Source organism: Pagrus major, chromosome 7, assembly GCF_040436345.1.
Source record: "Pagrus major chromosome 7, Pma_NU_1.0".
NCBI lineage: Eukaryota > Metazoa > Chordata > Actinopteri > Spariformes > Sparidae > Pagrus > Pagrus major.
The window spans coordinates 27,356,451-27,373,791 of NC_133221.1; the positions used below are offsets into that span (position 1 = coordinate 27,356,451).

At 41.7% G+C, this 17,341-nt stretch overlaps 1 protein-coding gene across 1 annotated transcript in view; it reads left to right on the forward strand.

The window, feature by feature from the left end:
* The first annotated feature begins 1,045 nt into the window (after positions 1-1,045).
* The window catches only part of LOC140999798 (plexin-A1-like), a 255,076-nt gene continuing 238,780 nt past the window's right edge, over positions 1,046-17,341 (forward strand). The window contains exon 1 of the mRNA XM_073470337.1: positions 1,046-2,323. Within this exon, the coding sequence (XP_073326438.1) occupies positions 1,148-2,323 (1,176 nt within the window). The 5' untranslated portion in view covers positions 1,046-1,147. The remainder of the gene's footprint in view (positions 2,324-17,341) is intronic.

Below are 17,341 nucleotides of genomic sequence, written 5' to 3' on the forward strand. Positions count from 1 at the left end.
TGATTTAGCATGTGGAGCAGCCATGTTGCTTTTGCACTTAAACTTTCAAGACTTAACTTGTCCCCCAGTGCCTTCAGGGACAGGCCCCAGCCAGTGACCTTGACCTGGTGAAGTGGACATAGAAAATGGGTGGATGGTTCATCTCCTTTTTCTTTTTTTCTTAGCTTTCCCTTATAGCAATCTTTTCCACCATCTCCGCTGCCTTTCTATTGAACTGGTATGAAGCCAAATAGCTTTCACTTCTCCCTCCCTCTCATTGTCTCCTCTCTTTTATCATGTTGGGCCAGTTTCTCCACTTTCTTTCTTAGACTCAGGGTGCCTGTATTTCTTTGCTCTGTTGCTCCGTAATAAATACGCTATAGGATTCTCCCTGCAGCCCTGTTTGTAATTTATGGATGTTTACCTGCGATCATGATGCTGCACATCGGTGGTGCACCCTTTGTGTGATTTTCTATGTGAGTGTAGTTCTCCTCCTTTATGTGTGTTCTGTGCACACACTTTTTTTTTCTTACTTGCACACACTCTTGTGTCACAGGTCTTGTGTCAGGTTTTGTGTCCTTTTTGTGTGTATTTTAAGTGTGTATGTATTTTTGTGTGCGTATGCTGGATCCTTTAATACCTCCAGACAATCGATACACAGAGGAGCAATGTTTGGCCCTGTCTTCTTTTAAAAGATGCACTCCACAGAGTGGTGCGAGCCAAGAGTCTAGAAGTCAATAAAACAAAGCCGATACTGCCCTCATTTGTTTTTTTGGACTTCAGCATCGAGGCCTCAGAGTCTGGGTCTGTGGGCGAATATTTAGTGTCTTGTCATTTCGATACAAACAAATAAATCCTTTTTGTCAGATCTCTGCAAGTGCAAAACACAAGCCCATGAATATATTGACATCTGTGTTTGCTAAGATTTTGCTTTGTTTCTCTCTTTCAGGGCTGATGGTGGACCAGGCTGAGGATCAGGGGATGAGGTTATAAAAACAACAACGGAGAAAGGAGGAAAAAAGAAAGGAAGTCGATTGCTTGGAAACTCTTCTTTTTGTATCATCATACCCTGCAGTCCTATACGGCACTGACTGACCCTGTAGAGGATTACACACTCAAAAATACACACTTACACCCACTCACTCACTACTCCCCCTCCCTCACCGCCATGTCTTCCCACCTCAACCCACCACTTCTCATCCTCCCCATCCTCTTCCTTCTCCTCACCTTCTCCATGCCTTCCACCTCCACTACTTCCTCCCCCTCCCCCCTACTCTCCTTCTCTCCACCGGAAGGAGGTCTCACACATTTGGTGGTCCACAACAAAACGGGCGAGGTCTACCTGGGAGCCGTCAACTGGATCTACAAGCTGTCCAACAACCTGACCAAGCTGCGAAGCCATGTTACTGGCCCAGTTACAGACAACCCTCGCTGTTACCCGCCGCCCGGTGTTCAGTCCTGCCCCCACGAGCTGGTGCAGACCTCTAATGTCAATAAACTTCTGCTACTTGATGCTGCCCACAACCGCTTAATTGCCTGTGGGAGTACTTCCCAGGGAATATGCCAGTTCCTGCGTCTGGATGATCTGTTCAAGCTCGGTGAGCCCCACCACCGTAAGGAGCATTATCTATCCAGTGTTGCTGAGGCAGGCACCATGTCAGGTGTCGTGATCTCCCCGGATCTTTTTGGTGGCGGTGGGAAACTTTTTGTCGGCACACCCATTGATGGAAAATCTGAATACTTCCCAACTCTGTCGAGCCGCAAGTTGATGTCCAACGAGGAGAACGCTGATATGTTCAGCTTCGTCTACCAGGATGAGTTTGTCTCCTCGCAGCTGAAGATTCCCTCAGATACGCTCTCCAAGTTCCCGGCATTTGACATCTATTATATCTACGGTTTCAACAGCGAGCAGTTTGTGTATTACCTTACTTTACAGCTTGACACCCAGCTCACCTCACCAGATGCAAGCAGCGAACAATTCTTCACCTCTAAAATTGTCCGCCTATGTGTCGACGATCCTAAGTTCTACTCCTACGTTGAGTTTCCCATTGGCTGCACCAAGGATGGAGTGGAGTACCGCTTGGTTCAGGATGCTTATTTGGCCCGACCAGGAGCCCGTCTGGCACGTTCGCTTGGTATTCAAGAGCATGAGGAGGTTCTGTTTACTGTATTCGCCCAGGGTCAAAAGAACAGAGCCAAGCCACCCAAGGAGTCGGCTTTGTGTCTGTTCACAATGAGACGGATAAAGGAGAAGATTAAAGAGAGGATTCAGTCGTGTTACAGAGGCGAGGGGAAACTCTCCCTGCCCTGGCTGCTCAACAAGGAGCTTGCCTGCATCAACTCGGTGAGTGTTTGAGACAGTAGCTCCCAGAAGTGTTTTTGCGATTGTCAGTCATCATGAAATTGATGCTCTTCCTTGTTGTTCTGGGAACTTTGGTTTGTGGTTGTGAGTGCTTCTGTTTGTTTTTAATTTCAAACATAGAATAGGCTCCTTCACATCACTTTGCAGTAAATTACATTTTCTGTTTCCCGGAATAAGGTTGGGTTGGACAGTTTGTCTTTACCTTGAACCTCGCCAAAAGCATTTTAGTGGTCATGGGTTTTTAGGGTGTGTTCAAATTAAGTGAGTCATGGTTCTGTTCAGTTCTAAAGCTTCCTCTCCATTACTTTGGTGTGTTTGTCTATGTAGGTGAGAAAATTCACTGTAATGTGGCTTCATATAATTGCACTGTGATAACTGTTTGGTCCTTGGGCAGTTTCTTAGTAGTGAGAACTACATGAGGAAAATATGGGAAGTTGAGTACATTTTGCCCCCATACTCTTCAAAATCTCCCTGACAGGATGGCAGGTCACCAAAACTTCTAGCTGCTTGCTCGTCTACTTGAGTTTCCCTGGGTAACCTGTAATAGGAAAGTATGAATCTTGTCATAGTCCTAAATGCAACAAAGTAATATTTTCCATTCTGGTTTGGGCCAAAGCAACCAACCTGTAGGTGTGATTGCACATTTAGTGTCACATGGAATAAATCCTGTGGCTGTACCAATCCAACATTGAAGTACTATTGGGGAATGTGGGCAGAAAATGCAGTGTATGTACCTTGATATCCTTAAGAAAGAAGCTGTATTTAGAGTATGACTAGTAAGTGACTGCATTGTATAGTATTATATGTTTTTTTTACTCTACCAGCAACAGTAGCCGGTGTTTTCTTGAGTCTAAGAAGACCTTGACCCTCCAACTTTCCTTCCCCCCTGTTTAATGTTCTTTGTCCCATAAAAGACGGAGATCATTGGTGGTCATTATTCATGTGAACATACCAGATGGAGAACTTAATTAATTACATTCTGGTTGGAGTACTGGCTTCAGCGAAAGCAAGATTGATAAATACGATTTTTTTTTTTTTTTATTAAAAGTTTCAAGTTCATTTAATTTACATGACATTTTAAAAGCAAACAGGTTTTGCACTAAAGTGCTTCACAAAAACAGACATATGTGTATACATATGGGCATAAAGATGCATATGTGTATGTTAAGGCAAGATTAAAATAGAAGCAGGCAAGCATAAAACCACCAAATGTTAAGGACATAAAGCAAGATAGAATATAGAATATTGTTAACATGTCTCCACAGCTGAGTGAGACTACTCATTTAGTCTGAGGACTGGACAGCTGTCTCTGACTCCCGTCCATTTTTAAGGAATAATTCAGTGTGTCCACAGGTTGTGGGTGGCTTGTCTTTCCTTTTTCCTCGTAGATGAGCTGGCCTGAGGGTGCCTGGAAGACGTGTGTGTGTGTGTGCGTGTGTGTGCGTGTGTGTGCGTGTGTGTGTGTGTGTGTGTGTGTGTGTGTGTGTGTGTGTGTGTCACCCACATGTCACACACACGTACACACACAGACACACACACACACACATGGCCCTGTATCCTCATGAATAATTCACCTGGTCTCACCTTCTGTTATTCAGTCGGTGCTCCATAACAACCTGCCATAAATCTCCGGACTTCTCTCCACCTTTCTGTCTCCATCTTCTCTTTCTCTTCTCTGTCTTTTACTCCAGCCTCGTCATTTGCATAAAGATTTATTTCATTTTGCTAACCCCAATCTCCCTCTGCTCCTTCTTTTATCTTCCTTTCACTTAGCTTTTTCCTGTTTCGCTCCCCCAACTCTTCTCCCTGACTACTTTTCTTTGTCTTTCATTTTTAACCTTTAACCTCCTTTATCTTTACACTTTCTCTTTTTGCTGCTCTTCTTTTTCTTCCCACTTGTTCTCCTCTGTTCAAGCCCTTGCTCTTTCACCATCTCCCTGTGCCCTCTCCTTGACTTTTCACTGAGTGATGAGGTATAGAGTGACTTAGTGTGTAAAGCCAGCGCCTGGATGTGATCTGAAAATATGATGCGGTGGGAACAGATGATGCAGTGAAAGGGGGGAGCAGAGTGATAGGGAATGAACGGAAGCGGGAGTCATTGGTTTTATGGGAAGAGGGTGGAAGGAAGGGTGGATACAGAGCAGGGTTAAAGAAGAAAGGGAAAGGGGAAGGAACGAAGGAAGGGAAGTTGTAAGGAAGAGTGGGGAGGCAGACAAATGGGAAAATTATTAGGATGAGGCAAGAAGCGAGAACAAGAAGAGAGAGTAGAGAAAGAAGAAACCAGGAGAAAGATACAGAAAGGTGGAAACACATGGGCCAAGACTGAACAGAGAGGAAGATGGAGGGAGAAAAAGGATGGGGGGGTGAAGGAGAGAAGTGAACTCCTGTGCTGTGTTGTTCTAGGGATGTTGATGTCAGTTGGATGGGCATGAGATTTTGTCCAGACATTCATGGTCGTCAGAGGATGATGCCTACAGACTTTGGTGATCCCCTGACTTTACCTCTGGCACTACCAGCAGGTCAAAGCTTTTATTAAGTAGACTAATATCTTCCTGAGTTGTTTCCAGTTTGTAATGAAGAGTACTTCATGCTTAGTGTACTCTGAAGAGTAAAACTGCTAATTCATCAGTATTTGGCTGGCTAGCTAGCTAACTGCCTATTGTACCTGTCCATCTATGCTTGTAGCTAATGTGTGACAGGGATTTTTGGAGCCTTTGTTTTATCATTGACTTAGAGAGGATGGTTATTTTATTTGCAATGTATGGGAACTGTATGTTTTATAGAAACTATCAACATTTAATTCTTACCTGAAGTTATGTTACTGCCTTGCAAGGAAGTGAAGAAGTTGAACTAAACCTGGTGACTTTGTGCTTTCTGATGGGAGCCCTGCAGCTGCCAATACACATTATCCAGCTATTACCTGTATGCAGTGTTAAATCTTCTGTATGTGTTACCATGACATTTAGCACACGCATTTATTTCCCACTCAGGAAAAAAACAAACTTTGTTGATCCCCTGACTTTCCAGGTCAGAAACAATCCCATAAGCCTTAGTCGTACTTTTTGTGCTGGGCTCATTATGAAGTGTTAGCATGCTTAACACACTGAACTCTGATTGTTAACATGGTGGACGTTTTAATCATCATCATGTTGGGATTGTCATTGTGACACCGCTGCCTCACACAGCTGCAGTGTGACTGTAGACTCTTAGTTGATTCATAGATGATTGTTGATAGACTACAATTACTAAGAAAAACTCTATTGGCAGGCATAAATCCAACAGTTTTACCATTTAATTACAGTTTATGCGATGCCTCAGACAGCACAGGTCCACTCATGAAAAGACTCAGGAGAGTTAGAATGAGCGAGCAGGTTCATTTTTGTGCTTTGACTTGACCATATGGCAGCTGTAGAGATCAAACCTGTGCTTGTTCCATTAATGGATGATCACTCTAATCACTTATCTACCATGCTACCGTTTGTGGTGGTTTTGCCACCCATATGTTACAGCAACCTCTGGTCCAGTGCCTCCCACACATATCGTACTACAAAATAAATATGTTACTGAATAAAGTAGCTATGTTTTGTTGTTAAATATAAGGAATGGAAGACACATTTGCAATATGCATTTTCAAGTAACTGATTCACATTCAGCAAGTTCTTGTTATAGTTGTGAATTTCATATTCTTCTTTTGAATGTCACAGCTCATGCAAGACGATAACAACATTACATATCTGTCACAAGCCCACCGGTGCTGTGCAAGCGCCTTGCGGCCTTGTAAAAAGTGTACTGTATATGCATGTGATTATGCTAATGTGCGTACAGTTACATGATTGTCCTTTATGGCCATCTGTCGTTCTGCCTGCGATCGATCAAGGTCGTGTCAGCAGAGCTCGCTCTGGGACGTCGCTGTGATGAATTTATCAACTCCTCGAACAGGCATGTTCAGTGTTTCCTGACGACAGCGGTGACAGCTCGTTGCCTCTGAGCTACTGTCATGTAGAAAACTTTCGTAGCGGCTCATTTCAAGAGACAAGGTCGGGTCAGTCAGTCAACACTCAGACACTTGTGTCTACCTGGAAGCTATCAAACTTCATCACGGTGTACAGCAGGTTAATCTTTTCACCTTCATTACAAAATGTTATACAACTCTCACATTCCTGTGGCAGTGGATTATCATTGACCATTTGAATCAGGATTATAGCTACTAAAAGGAGGGACTTTATAGTCACAATTCCACATCCTGTCTAAAATTGATTTGAAATCAGTCCAAGTCCAATTCCAATTTCCCTGTTACGGCTCTGCTAGTGTAATTCATATATAGGAGAGAAAGTCATTTATATTATGTTTCAGTCCTTGGCGTCTCTACAATGTCATCCGTGATTTCCTTCGAGACTGAATTAACCCTAACCCACTCCTTGAGATCTGTAGACCAGTGTGGCAGACATGTTGTCTTGCATTTGAGCTACAATGTCACATTTGAGAGGTCTGATTGCCTGGTGTGCATGTTTTGCAATGGCAGAATGAGGATTTTATATGACTAGAATGGATAGAAATAGTGTGGTTGACGTGACATACCGAGAATAAATGGGATAATGCTAGAATTTTTTTCCAGCTGTAAGCAAGAAAATGTTCCTTCATTTATTATCTATAAGGTCTGCTTAACATTAAACTGCATGAAAGCTGCTTTTAACCCTGAGAACCCTATTGATGCAGTCTGTCTATCATTTCTCTTGATGAATCTTGGAGTCATAATGTATTGAAATGGAAGAACACATGCATCGATCACGCACATGCTGTTGTGTGACTTAATTTTTCCAGTGGTATAACTGGTATAACCGTCTTATATCTTCAAGCTCCATAACCATTTAATTAAAATGCTAAGTGGCTACATTTATATAGCTTTTTTTATCCAAAGCACTTTACAAGGCTCACTCAGCAATATCAACGAGCTACAACCCAGGGTCTGGCCAAAGACAGTCTGACATGTAGACAAGGGGAAGTGGGGATCAAACAATGGATGACCCGCTCTTTTTTCTCTCAAAAATACACTGGTACAGTACAAACAGGAACAGCTAGAAGCAAATGCAGCATGGCTTTTCATGATTTGCTGAAAATGTAAAGAAATGTAGGCTAAAAAATGGGACGCAGGTGGGAAACAGCCTCCAAATAAAGAGAGTGAAAGCTCAAGAACCCAAGAACCACCTGCTGTTAACTCAGGTACATTTAACTGCTTTTACAGCGAACTCAACCTGAAATCAGATTTCCCTCTAAATTGCCAAAATGCATATTCTGGCACATTTTTCTTATTAAGAAAATGAAACTTCTCTCTTGACTATCTCCATGCTCATCATATCTTTTTTTTCAAATGTCTGCGTGCAGTAAGTCAGTTTGCAAACCTTCCCCTGTTGGACAGATTTATATACAGTAGTTGATACACTTTGTTGTTTATTCAGCCAACTTTGGCAAGAAATCAGTTGTGTGGTGGGAAAAGGCGCCATTAGGCTGTGCTAGAACAACCATCGTGTAAGATGAGTTCATGTCACACTGTGCATGACTGATCTAACAAAATCTTGGTCACAATCTCATCACACTGTCAGACTTTACAGTATCAATTTAAGGCATGTCAGCTTATGAAATGGATGTGTGAATTATAGTGCTACGGTGTAATTAGAAAAAATGGCATGAGAGCAGGGACACAGTGCTGACAGACGTGTACCAGAGCTTTACTAATTTTTCTGGAGTTAAACAAACTTCTTTTTTGTTTTACCTCCATTGTTTTTTATTATTATTATTATTATTATTTTTAGTATTTGGTCTTTAATTTCTAACATTTAAAATTTTGCAGCAAGCTTTGGCCACCAAAACTCCAGATTGGCTGTCTGGAGACATGTCTCGCAGTGCAGTCTTGGATCAACTTTCGGCTCAGACCGTGTAAAGAGGAAAGAGAGCTATAGAGCTATATACAGATTTTCCTGTGTTATGACAGGCTCATAAAGTTTCTAGAGAAAACAACATAGTAAAGCAATATGTGCAAGTGTAGCTACTGCTGCATTCAAACATTTTGTAAATCTCTCACATAGGCATTATGTGTTTTTTTGTGTGTGTTTCTTTTCACTTTTCCACTCAGTAGATCTTAGAGCCACATTATTCAGGATGCATAGCGACACTGAGCTCATGTTTCTGTGAACCGTCCTTTTGAGTTTCTCCTATGGGCACCTACCAGGATGGGTGCGGCTCAAACCGCGGGTCTCTCCCTGTGCATCTTTATGTCCACTCATTATCAGGAAGAGGCCGGCATTGGTCTTCTGGGAGTTAAACTGAGTGGTGGGTGACCTTCGCTGGCTGTGGGCTGCCGTCCAGCTCCACAGCTCTGTGAGCAGGCCAACCGAGCAACGCTACGGCCTCAGCATGACTAATGAGACTGATTCAGACAGAGGGAGGGAGATACTATCCTCTCTGTGCATGTGTGTGTGTGTTTAGGACTCACTTTATCTCCCTTTTTTTGCATCTCTTTCTCCCTGTGTACTTCTCTGAGTGCTCATTTGTGTGTGTGTGTGTGTGTGTGTGTGTGTGTGTGTGTGTGTGCGTGCTTCCGCCTCTTATCCTGGCCTCCAAAGAGGGACAAAACAACAGTGAAAACAAACAGAGGAAAATGGGCTGATAATAACAAGTGTGTGTGTGTGTGTGTGTGTGTGTGTGTGTGTGTGTGTGTGTGTGTGTGTGTGTGTTGCATTGTCTGCAGAACCACAAGGTGGACGTCACAGTGAAAATTGCCTGCAATAAGCAAGAAGACTCTTCTGTTGTTATTGCTCTCTCTCTCTCTCTCTCTCTCTCTCTCTCGCCCCCTCCCCCCACTCTGTCTCTATTTTTCTCTGAGCATAATAGTGTTTATTAATATTTATCAGTGTTGATCACTGCTGGCCAGGATTATAGTCTATTTCTGTGGCGTTTTATATTCTGTCTTCCAGGCGGCTGGTGACTGGTGTGCACGTGTGTGTGTGTGTGTATGTGTGTGTGTTTTTATGTGTTGTGTATCCGTTCGCTGCTTCGTTCTCTCTATCTCTTTATTGTATCTTCAGTCTCATTACCGTTGGCTTGTGCCTCGGTGGATGGATCACCCACATTGCATCAGGCTTCGGGCCTGCTGGGAGGGGAATAGAAAGGCTCTAATGGCTGCGCTTACATCATGCACACGGATATTTCCCTAATGCTCGTTATAGCAATCTGTTCGCGAGGTGACTGGTTTGCGCCGACCTCGATAACCTCTTTCCTTGTAGAAACTTTAATAGGCGATATTGACTGGGATATTCCCTCAATACCTGCGATACTGATTGGTTTGTCAGTGCAAGCTCAGTCTTTTGGGGAAACATGGGCATAATATGGGAGAGAAGCTATTTGAGGCACTTTGGATACCAGAAGTATATGTCTCATTCACTTTTTTGCGACTTCCAGTTGACCTGAATGAGCATGAAACTGTCCTGATTGACTCATCAGTGCAAAATATGAGTAACTATGTTAGTAAATAGCTAAAAAATATCCGAGGTAGAGCCCTGTGTACATAGAAATTGTAAAGGTAACTCCCAAGGTGCATTTCTGTGAACTGCTGTCTGTCGTGTGCATCGTGTCAGCAAGCTGAAGCTAGAGACCCTTTGCAGAAACCTACTGATTAGGGCTGCACAATTAATCAATATGCAATATCCAAATTGCAGAAGCTGCAATTTTCTGATAAACATGAAAACATCTTAGTTTGACACAGAGCCCAACAAATGTCACATCGTCATCATCAATAGTTTATTTCTTCTCAGTGAGAATGAAAATTGCGATGCAAAATTATCATATCACAATCATGACAGAGTGCTGCAGTAATGAGCTCTCAAACCTGGAAATCAGTCAGCATTTCTGCACTCCCAGTTCCCTCGTCTCAAAGTCAGTGGGATTTGTGAATAGGCTTTCAGTTAAATGTCTGACGCACATATACAAAGGGTTAAAGGGTCTGTGGTTTACCACAGGCTTAAGGTATTTACCCATTGTGTTCAACATCATTAAATGTCCCACAATTGAATTATAAAGCGCTTACATGTCTTAAAAATGGTGTCTTAAAAAAGTTGCCAAATAAGACTACAGAGGCTGTAGTTGTAGTTAAGTTGCAAACTATTCTAACTCTAACTTTACAACTTGCAGATTTATAAGTAGATTTATAGTAATCGTGTACAGTAATTGTTTGGGTAAGACACTTAACGGTGGTGATGTTTAAGTCATGCGACCACAATTCAGTGTGTTTTTGGCCTAACGTTAGCTTTTCACTTGTAGTAATTTAATTTACGCTTCGAAAATCAAGTATCATAAACTTGTGTTGATCACAGGGCCTATTTTTGACAATAATCCAAAAACCGATTCAAAAGCCCCACAGGCTTTTTGTCGAGGGAACCAGGGCGATGCTAACTTCTGGGTTAGTCTACAAAAATATGTCATTGCTACACCACTCTATAGCTGTCAAAATAATCAGCATGTTTTAAATTCTTTTTATCATATTACAGTCCTGATGATATATTCAGTAGTTTAAAATCAGTGATTTTTCAGAATCCTTGCTAATTTCAGATATATTTAGCAGATGTGGTGCGGTGTTTGTTCCCCATTGCAGTGACCGGATTTGGTACATCGCTGATTAATAGATTTTTGAAATATAATCAACAAAGACACTTTCAAATGGGAATTTACAGTGGTACACGTACAGGACAGTTTGAAAGCGCAGACAGAAAGTTGTGAGCAAACAATTCTGAAGCCAAGAATGATAATTTGGTTCATATCCAGGATCTTTCTCACTGCAACAACTTTACATTGCTGTCTGAATGATAGACTCCACTGCAAATGAGGCCTTCATTGGAATATGAAGCAGTGTGTGCCTCTACAAGAACTGAGTCTGATAAGATGATACAAACTAGGAGGTGTTGCACTTGATCTCTTGCTCAGGGAGCTAACGTGTGTCTCCCTTATTCTGCCAGATATTTTGACATTATTTCTTGAAGAACACGTCTGAAAACAGATGGTGTTATTTCAGGCCACAGGTAGAATTCCCCCTGGTTTTAAAGAACTCAAGTTTGTATGACTCAGTGGGAGACTAAATGACTTATAAAGATGATTTTTTCTTTGTTGGCAGTGCAGTGATAAATACACGCAGTGCCGAGGTGAACTGCAGTCAAACACTGTCTAGAACACAGCCCATTGGGGGAACGACTTCTTGATGAGGTGCGCTTTTCTCTCCCGTCTCCTGAGACGTTTTGATGCATGACGCAGCACAATACCACATACCTCCAGCATTTTAATGACTCGAGCTGTAACACTTCCCCATATGTTTTTTTGTCTTGTGATATTTTCCGCCTCAGGCTGGATCACGTGGTGCCCGCCATGCTGTGAAATCTTCCTAATTTATAGAGAATTCTCACCGGGGGGATTTCTCAGATCCAACTACAGTATGAATGGTGCCTGTGAACTAAATTTACCACACAGTGGTTTTCATTGTTAACTCCAGCACATGACAAAGTGGATTAATGGCTGCTACAGTATAGGCTCATGAGAGTGTCTGCCTGTTATGGATTTGGAGTATTTTGGAGCTTGCGGCTGCTTAGCCTCAAAGCTGTGTGAGTTGGACCTGAGGTGACCTTTTTTCTCAGAAACTCACCAGTTGCATGAAAGAGATTTTGGAGTTGACACTGAACAGAAATATCAACAGCGATACTGCGGTTTAAGAAGCTCGGTTTGAAAATGTCACATTGTGAAATGAGCAGGTGTCGTCTGTCAGAAAGGTTGGAGCTGGACGTGGTTAAGTGGTGCAGCAGTTGATAAAACCCTGAACTTTGCTGGTCTCTGTGTCAGATATTGTGTACGAGTTCAGCAAACGATCTGCTTAGAGGCAACAGAACGCACTGAAAGTCTGATTCACATCATCTGGTAAACTGGGTCAAAAAGCCAACGACTTCTAACCTTTACACAAACTTGCGCTGGCCGGTATACAAATCTCTGCAGCACACTCCCAAACTGCTGACCTGCAGCATCTAATGAAGAGTGTAATTATTTATTGATGGGCATTTATGCAGTGTTTGTATATGTGTGCTTGTATGTGTTTGTGTGGGCTTATGGCAGACATGAATGCATGCGTGTGTGTTTGTGCAAAGTAAACACATGCATTCATTAATGTGTATGTGTTTATTTAATTATTCATATGTGTGTACGTGCGTGTGTGTGTGTGTGTCTAAAGCAGCTTGTCCCAGCTGCTCACCAGACGCTGTGAGATGAGATAAAGCTTAAAGACATATTTTGGCTTCATTTTTTTTGTGTGTGGGTGTGGAGAGACTCGCACACACACTCATAAACACACATACGTCCTGGAGCCTAGCCCTTACCATAACCACTAATTGCTTAACCTTTACCCTCACCATGAGACAAGACTAAACCCTAAAATGTACTGATGTACGGTCCCCACAAAGCTCTCAGGTTTGGGACCCTACAAATATAGAAAAAAAAGAGACACACTGTGAACAGCTAAACACATGTAAAGTATACATTTTGATTGAATTAACTTAAGTATTATTTCTATAATATATAATATAGCTTTAATATCATCTCTGTGAGCCAGCCAAGATAAAGTCCTTGCAGTCACTCATAATTCTGTTAAATTGGGCATTTCTGTGTCTGTGTCCTGTCATGGGCATGAATGTGCGCCTGTATTCCCAGTACACGCTCCTCTGTGTCAGTCTGTGCCTGCCACTTCCAGCACACAGCGGTGCAGTACAGTGTTTTACAGGCTCCCATATTTGGGTGAATCCCTGTAGTGGTCTGTAATAATTGGATTACAGCTGTCAGGGAAGGCTTTAGTTCAGATTACACAGATTATAGTCTGCAGTGCTCAGATGGACAGTGCGGTTTAAAGAGCATCATCTGGATCGTGTCACATAGAAAGAGCATTTTGGCGACTGTGCAGATGTGATGTTTGCCTACATTTGGTGAATGTAGGTCAGGAGTAGCAGATGTGTCATAGCTGACATGGACCAAACCCAGTAGAGTACAGTAAAGAAAGGATCCGCATTCGATCAGGATTATTTGGGCTGAATCCGATCCATTGAAATATACATGACCCTGGGATTGACTTGGGATGTCTCTAACACCTATTTGAACCACAGAAATGTAGACATCCAGACAAACAGATGTTTTATTATAACCCTCATTCCAAAAATCAGTTGAGACGCTGTGTGACATGAATAAAACAGAATGTTTTCATTTGCTAATCAATTTTTAACACAAGCTCAGTTGAAAACGGTACAAAGAAAATATATTAAATGTTTTCTTTTTTTTATTGTCAAAGTAAATTACTTTGAAAATGTGCTACTTTAGCTCTGATGCAGAATGCGATCCACAAAGTAACTAGTCACTAAAGTTTTAGAATACATGTATTTGAGTAAGAAATACAATAATATAGTGAAGTTGAAGCATAACGTAGCGGAAAATGGAAATACTCAGTACCTCAGTACCTCAAAATTGCACTTAGGAAGAGTACTTGACTAAATGTCCTTAGTTACATTCCATCACTGAAGGCTATTAAGAAATATAATTAGCTGAGACAAAAGTATCAATGATGAAATTAAAGAGTGGAAAACATATTTGTATCCAACACAAATGCATCTGAGATACAGAGCATTAAAGTTGTGATGTACCAGCTGGCAGCACTGTCATATGTTTTCATTTATTATGTTCATTTACAAAAGATAAAACTTCTCATTAGCATAAACCCACATTTAAGGATTGTGGATGTATGGAAGCTTCAATTTAGATTAAGATTAAAGATACGCAGAATCTCACAATTCCACTTTGAATTCCACTATAAACAAAGAAAATACACATTTTTCAGAAGGCAGTGTGCCTTTCAGTAAAGGCAAAAGTGTGCATCACAGTTGTCAACAAATCTACTGTGCCAGAAAAGCTGCACGCCAGACTGGAGCTTTCCACGTGGAATTAGCTCAGTTGATGGCCGAGGCTATCTGGGGTAAAGCGAGCCGCCGTCCCACTGTGGCACATTAACCTATATGGCCAACTGACACTGGAGTGTTGGAGCCGAGCGGTCCCTTCCCGCAGAGCTCTGTCTCCGTCTCTGTGGGATTCCTCTACTTTGTCTGTTTTGTTTTTCTGCGCACCTTCATGAAATTATGACCCAGAAAGGTTTCCCACCGGGATCCAGTCTTGACAAACGCAGAGACTGGCAGGGATTTCAAATCCGCTCTGACTTGTTTTTGAATTCACCGGTGTGGCACTTAAAGCAACAGGCATCGAGTAAATGATTCTGCGTCCTTGCTTTAAACTCTGCAATTAAACTAATTATCCCAAAAGAGTGTTTCAAGGTGTTTTAAAGTATATTGAGTGTGACAGATACTGGAGCTGCTATGGCTTCCTGCATTCACCCATCCCCGTTTCAACAACGGAGGAAGAAAGAGGGGATGACTTCAGAAGTGAAGTTGGACAACTAGTCAAGTTAAGTCAATTTTATTTAGGGAATTTCTTCAAATTTGGTACAAATGTCCACCATGACTCAAGGTTGGACTAAGAATTTGGTGGCCAAAGGTTAAAGGTCAAGGTCAATGTGATCTCACACATTTTTTGGCCATAACTCAAGAATTCATATGATAAAATTTGACACAAATGTCCAACAGGATAAAACGATGAAGTTGGGACATATGATATCCAAAAGGTCCGACGTTGAATGCACTTTGACATCTTCCCCGTTATTCAATGGTGTAGCTCAGGAACAGTAACTTGACAGCAGCATACAGCCGCAAGGCCGTAATTTCTAATTTCTCACTTGCGTTGTGCAATTCAGGGCTGCAAATAACGATTGTTTTCACCATTAATCGATTAGCCTTTTTAGTCCATTAAATGTCATAAAAATTGGAAAAAATGCTCATCACAATTTCCCAGAGCCTGAAGTGATGCCTTCAAATCGCATCTTTTGTCCAGTAATCGACAAATCATCGCAACTCTAGTGCATATGGAAGTATTCAGGGGAGTAGAGGAGCGGGGAGAGAAAGAAAAGAAAGAAAAACTATGAACATTTCAACAATTGTGGGAGTTACAAAGGACCCACACACACGGAAACATGCTATTCAATGTCATGCACAAAATATACGACCGAAATCCTTCCACTGGCATTGTGAAATCTAAGTATTTTCACACACGTTCACACTTCATGGTTGCAGGTCAGTCGAGCTATGTATGTGTTTTATTGAAAATGTTTGAGCCGCTCACTGCTCACATTGGCACATCTGTTTTTAATCACAGAGGGGGAGTGAAGGAAATAGAGAAAGAAAAAGAGAGAGATAAAAAAGAAGAATGGATGAGAAAGGAATCCAAGAATGAAAGAAAACAAGATATACGAATGGGCAGAGAGTGATAAAACCAGCCGAGCAAGGAAACTGTGAGGAATAAATCTAGTTGCAAAATAAATGTTGATCTCTTGGCATCCCAGCTATTCCACTGACTCTGACCTATGGGGCTCAAGTCTCTCTCTGTCTTTCTCCGTCTCTCTCTCCTTCGCCTGCAGCTTTTCGTTCCACCAGAGCACATCTCCTCGCTGCCAGGCTCTCCCTCCATCTCCAACTTAATACTCCTCATTTCACCCAAGCCAAAACAGCAGATGCTGAAATGTCGAAGTGCCTTCCCTCCACTCATGATCTCACAGAAAAGTAAAGACAACCAAAGAAAAAACAAGAAGCATCAGGCTGGTGATGCCATGTTTTGTATGCAAAAATCAGGACCAGGCAGTTGAACCTCATGTCATTAAGCAACTAAATGGTGACAAATGGTCTCATTGGCCTTTTGCCTGTGTAAATAAAGTCAGTGATGGTAGTTCCACCAAGATGGTCAGATCTTCATCAGTTTTGCAGCATACGTATGTTAATGTAGAGGGACCAGAGCAGCAAAATTCCCAGTTTCCTTCTGATGAGACTCAACGATATTTGCTAGAAAATGTAAATTATGCAGATTTAAAAAAAAAATTGGATATGCAGTTGCTAAAAAGCATCACACATCTTTTTTTTTTATTAGTGAAGCATGGTTAAGACTGATCTGGAGTGGACTTGGATGCTTTATTCTCTTTTTTAGTAGATTGTTTGCTGTGCTCTTTATGGTAACAACAGCTATTAATGAAAAAAACTCAAAGGAAAACACTTTTGGGGGAAATTGGCCCTTTGGGTAAGTTAATTATGAAATACCCTGTGGAGTTTCCTCATAAATAAAAACAGTCTGTTTACATTGTGCATCCTTGAGGGATAAAAAACAAAACAAAAAACAAGTGGGATGCTTTTTAACAACTGCGTATCAGATTTGTTCAAATCTGCATAATTTACATTTTCTTGCAATTATTGTTGAGTCCCATCAGAAGGAAAGACACTTGGGCCAACCCATTTGTCAGAATAAGTGTTGGCAATGCTCAACCTCAGATATGTTCAAGCTTTACAGTTCTTTAGGCTCAATGGTCTGGTTAGGTTTGGGTACAACAAACACTAAGTTAGGGTTAGGAAAAGATCAGGTTTTGGCATAAAATACCCGGTTTTGCTGCCAAAAACATGGCAAATGTCCCAACATCTCGTCAAAATTATTCAGGACTAACAGGACTGGAAATGTAACGACAGAAAAAGCAGTCACCATCTGTCAGTTGGTAGACCAGCTTCAAGCAGTGTGGAATGTCTACCACACCAGCTGCATGTTTGTGTGCACAAGTTTGCAACCTTGTGTTCATGCCACTACAGCACACGATACAATGGAAAGGGTGACTTGCTTGGGAAAACATTGCTCTGGCTACAACAATTTCTCAATAAGTTGATTTGTCGTTTGAAAATGAAATTAATGGCCACCTATTTTAATAATTGTTCAAACAATAAATGTCAAACTTGCTGGTTCTAGCTTCTTAAATTGCTGTTTTTATCTGTCATTTTTGACAGTAAATGAAGAGTC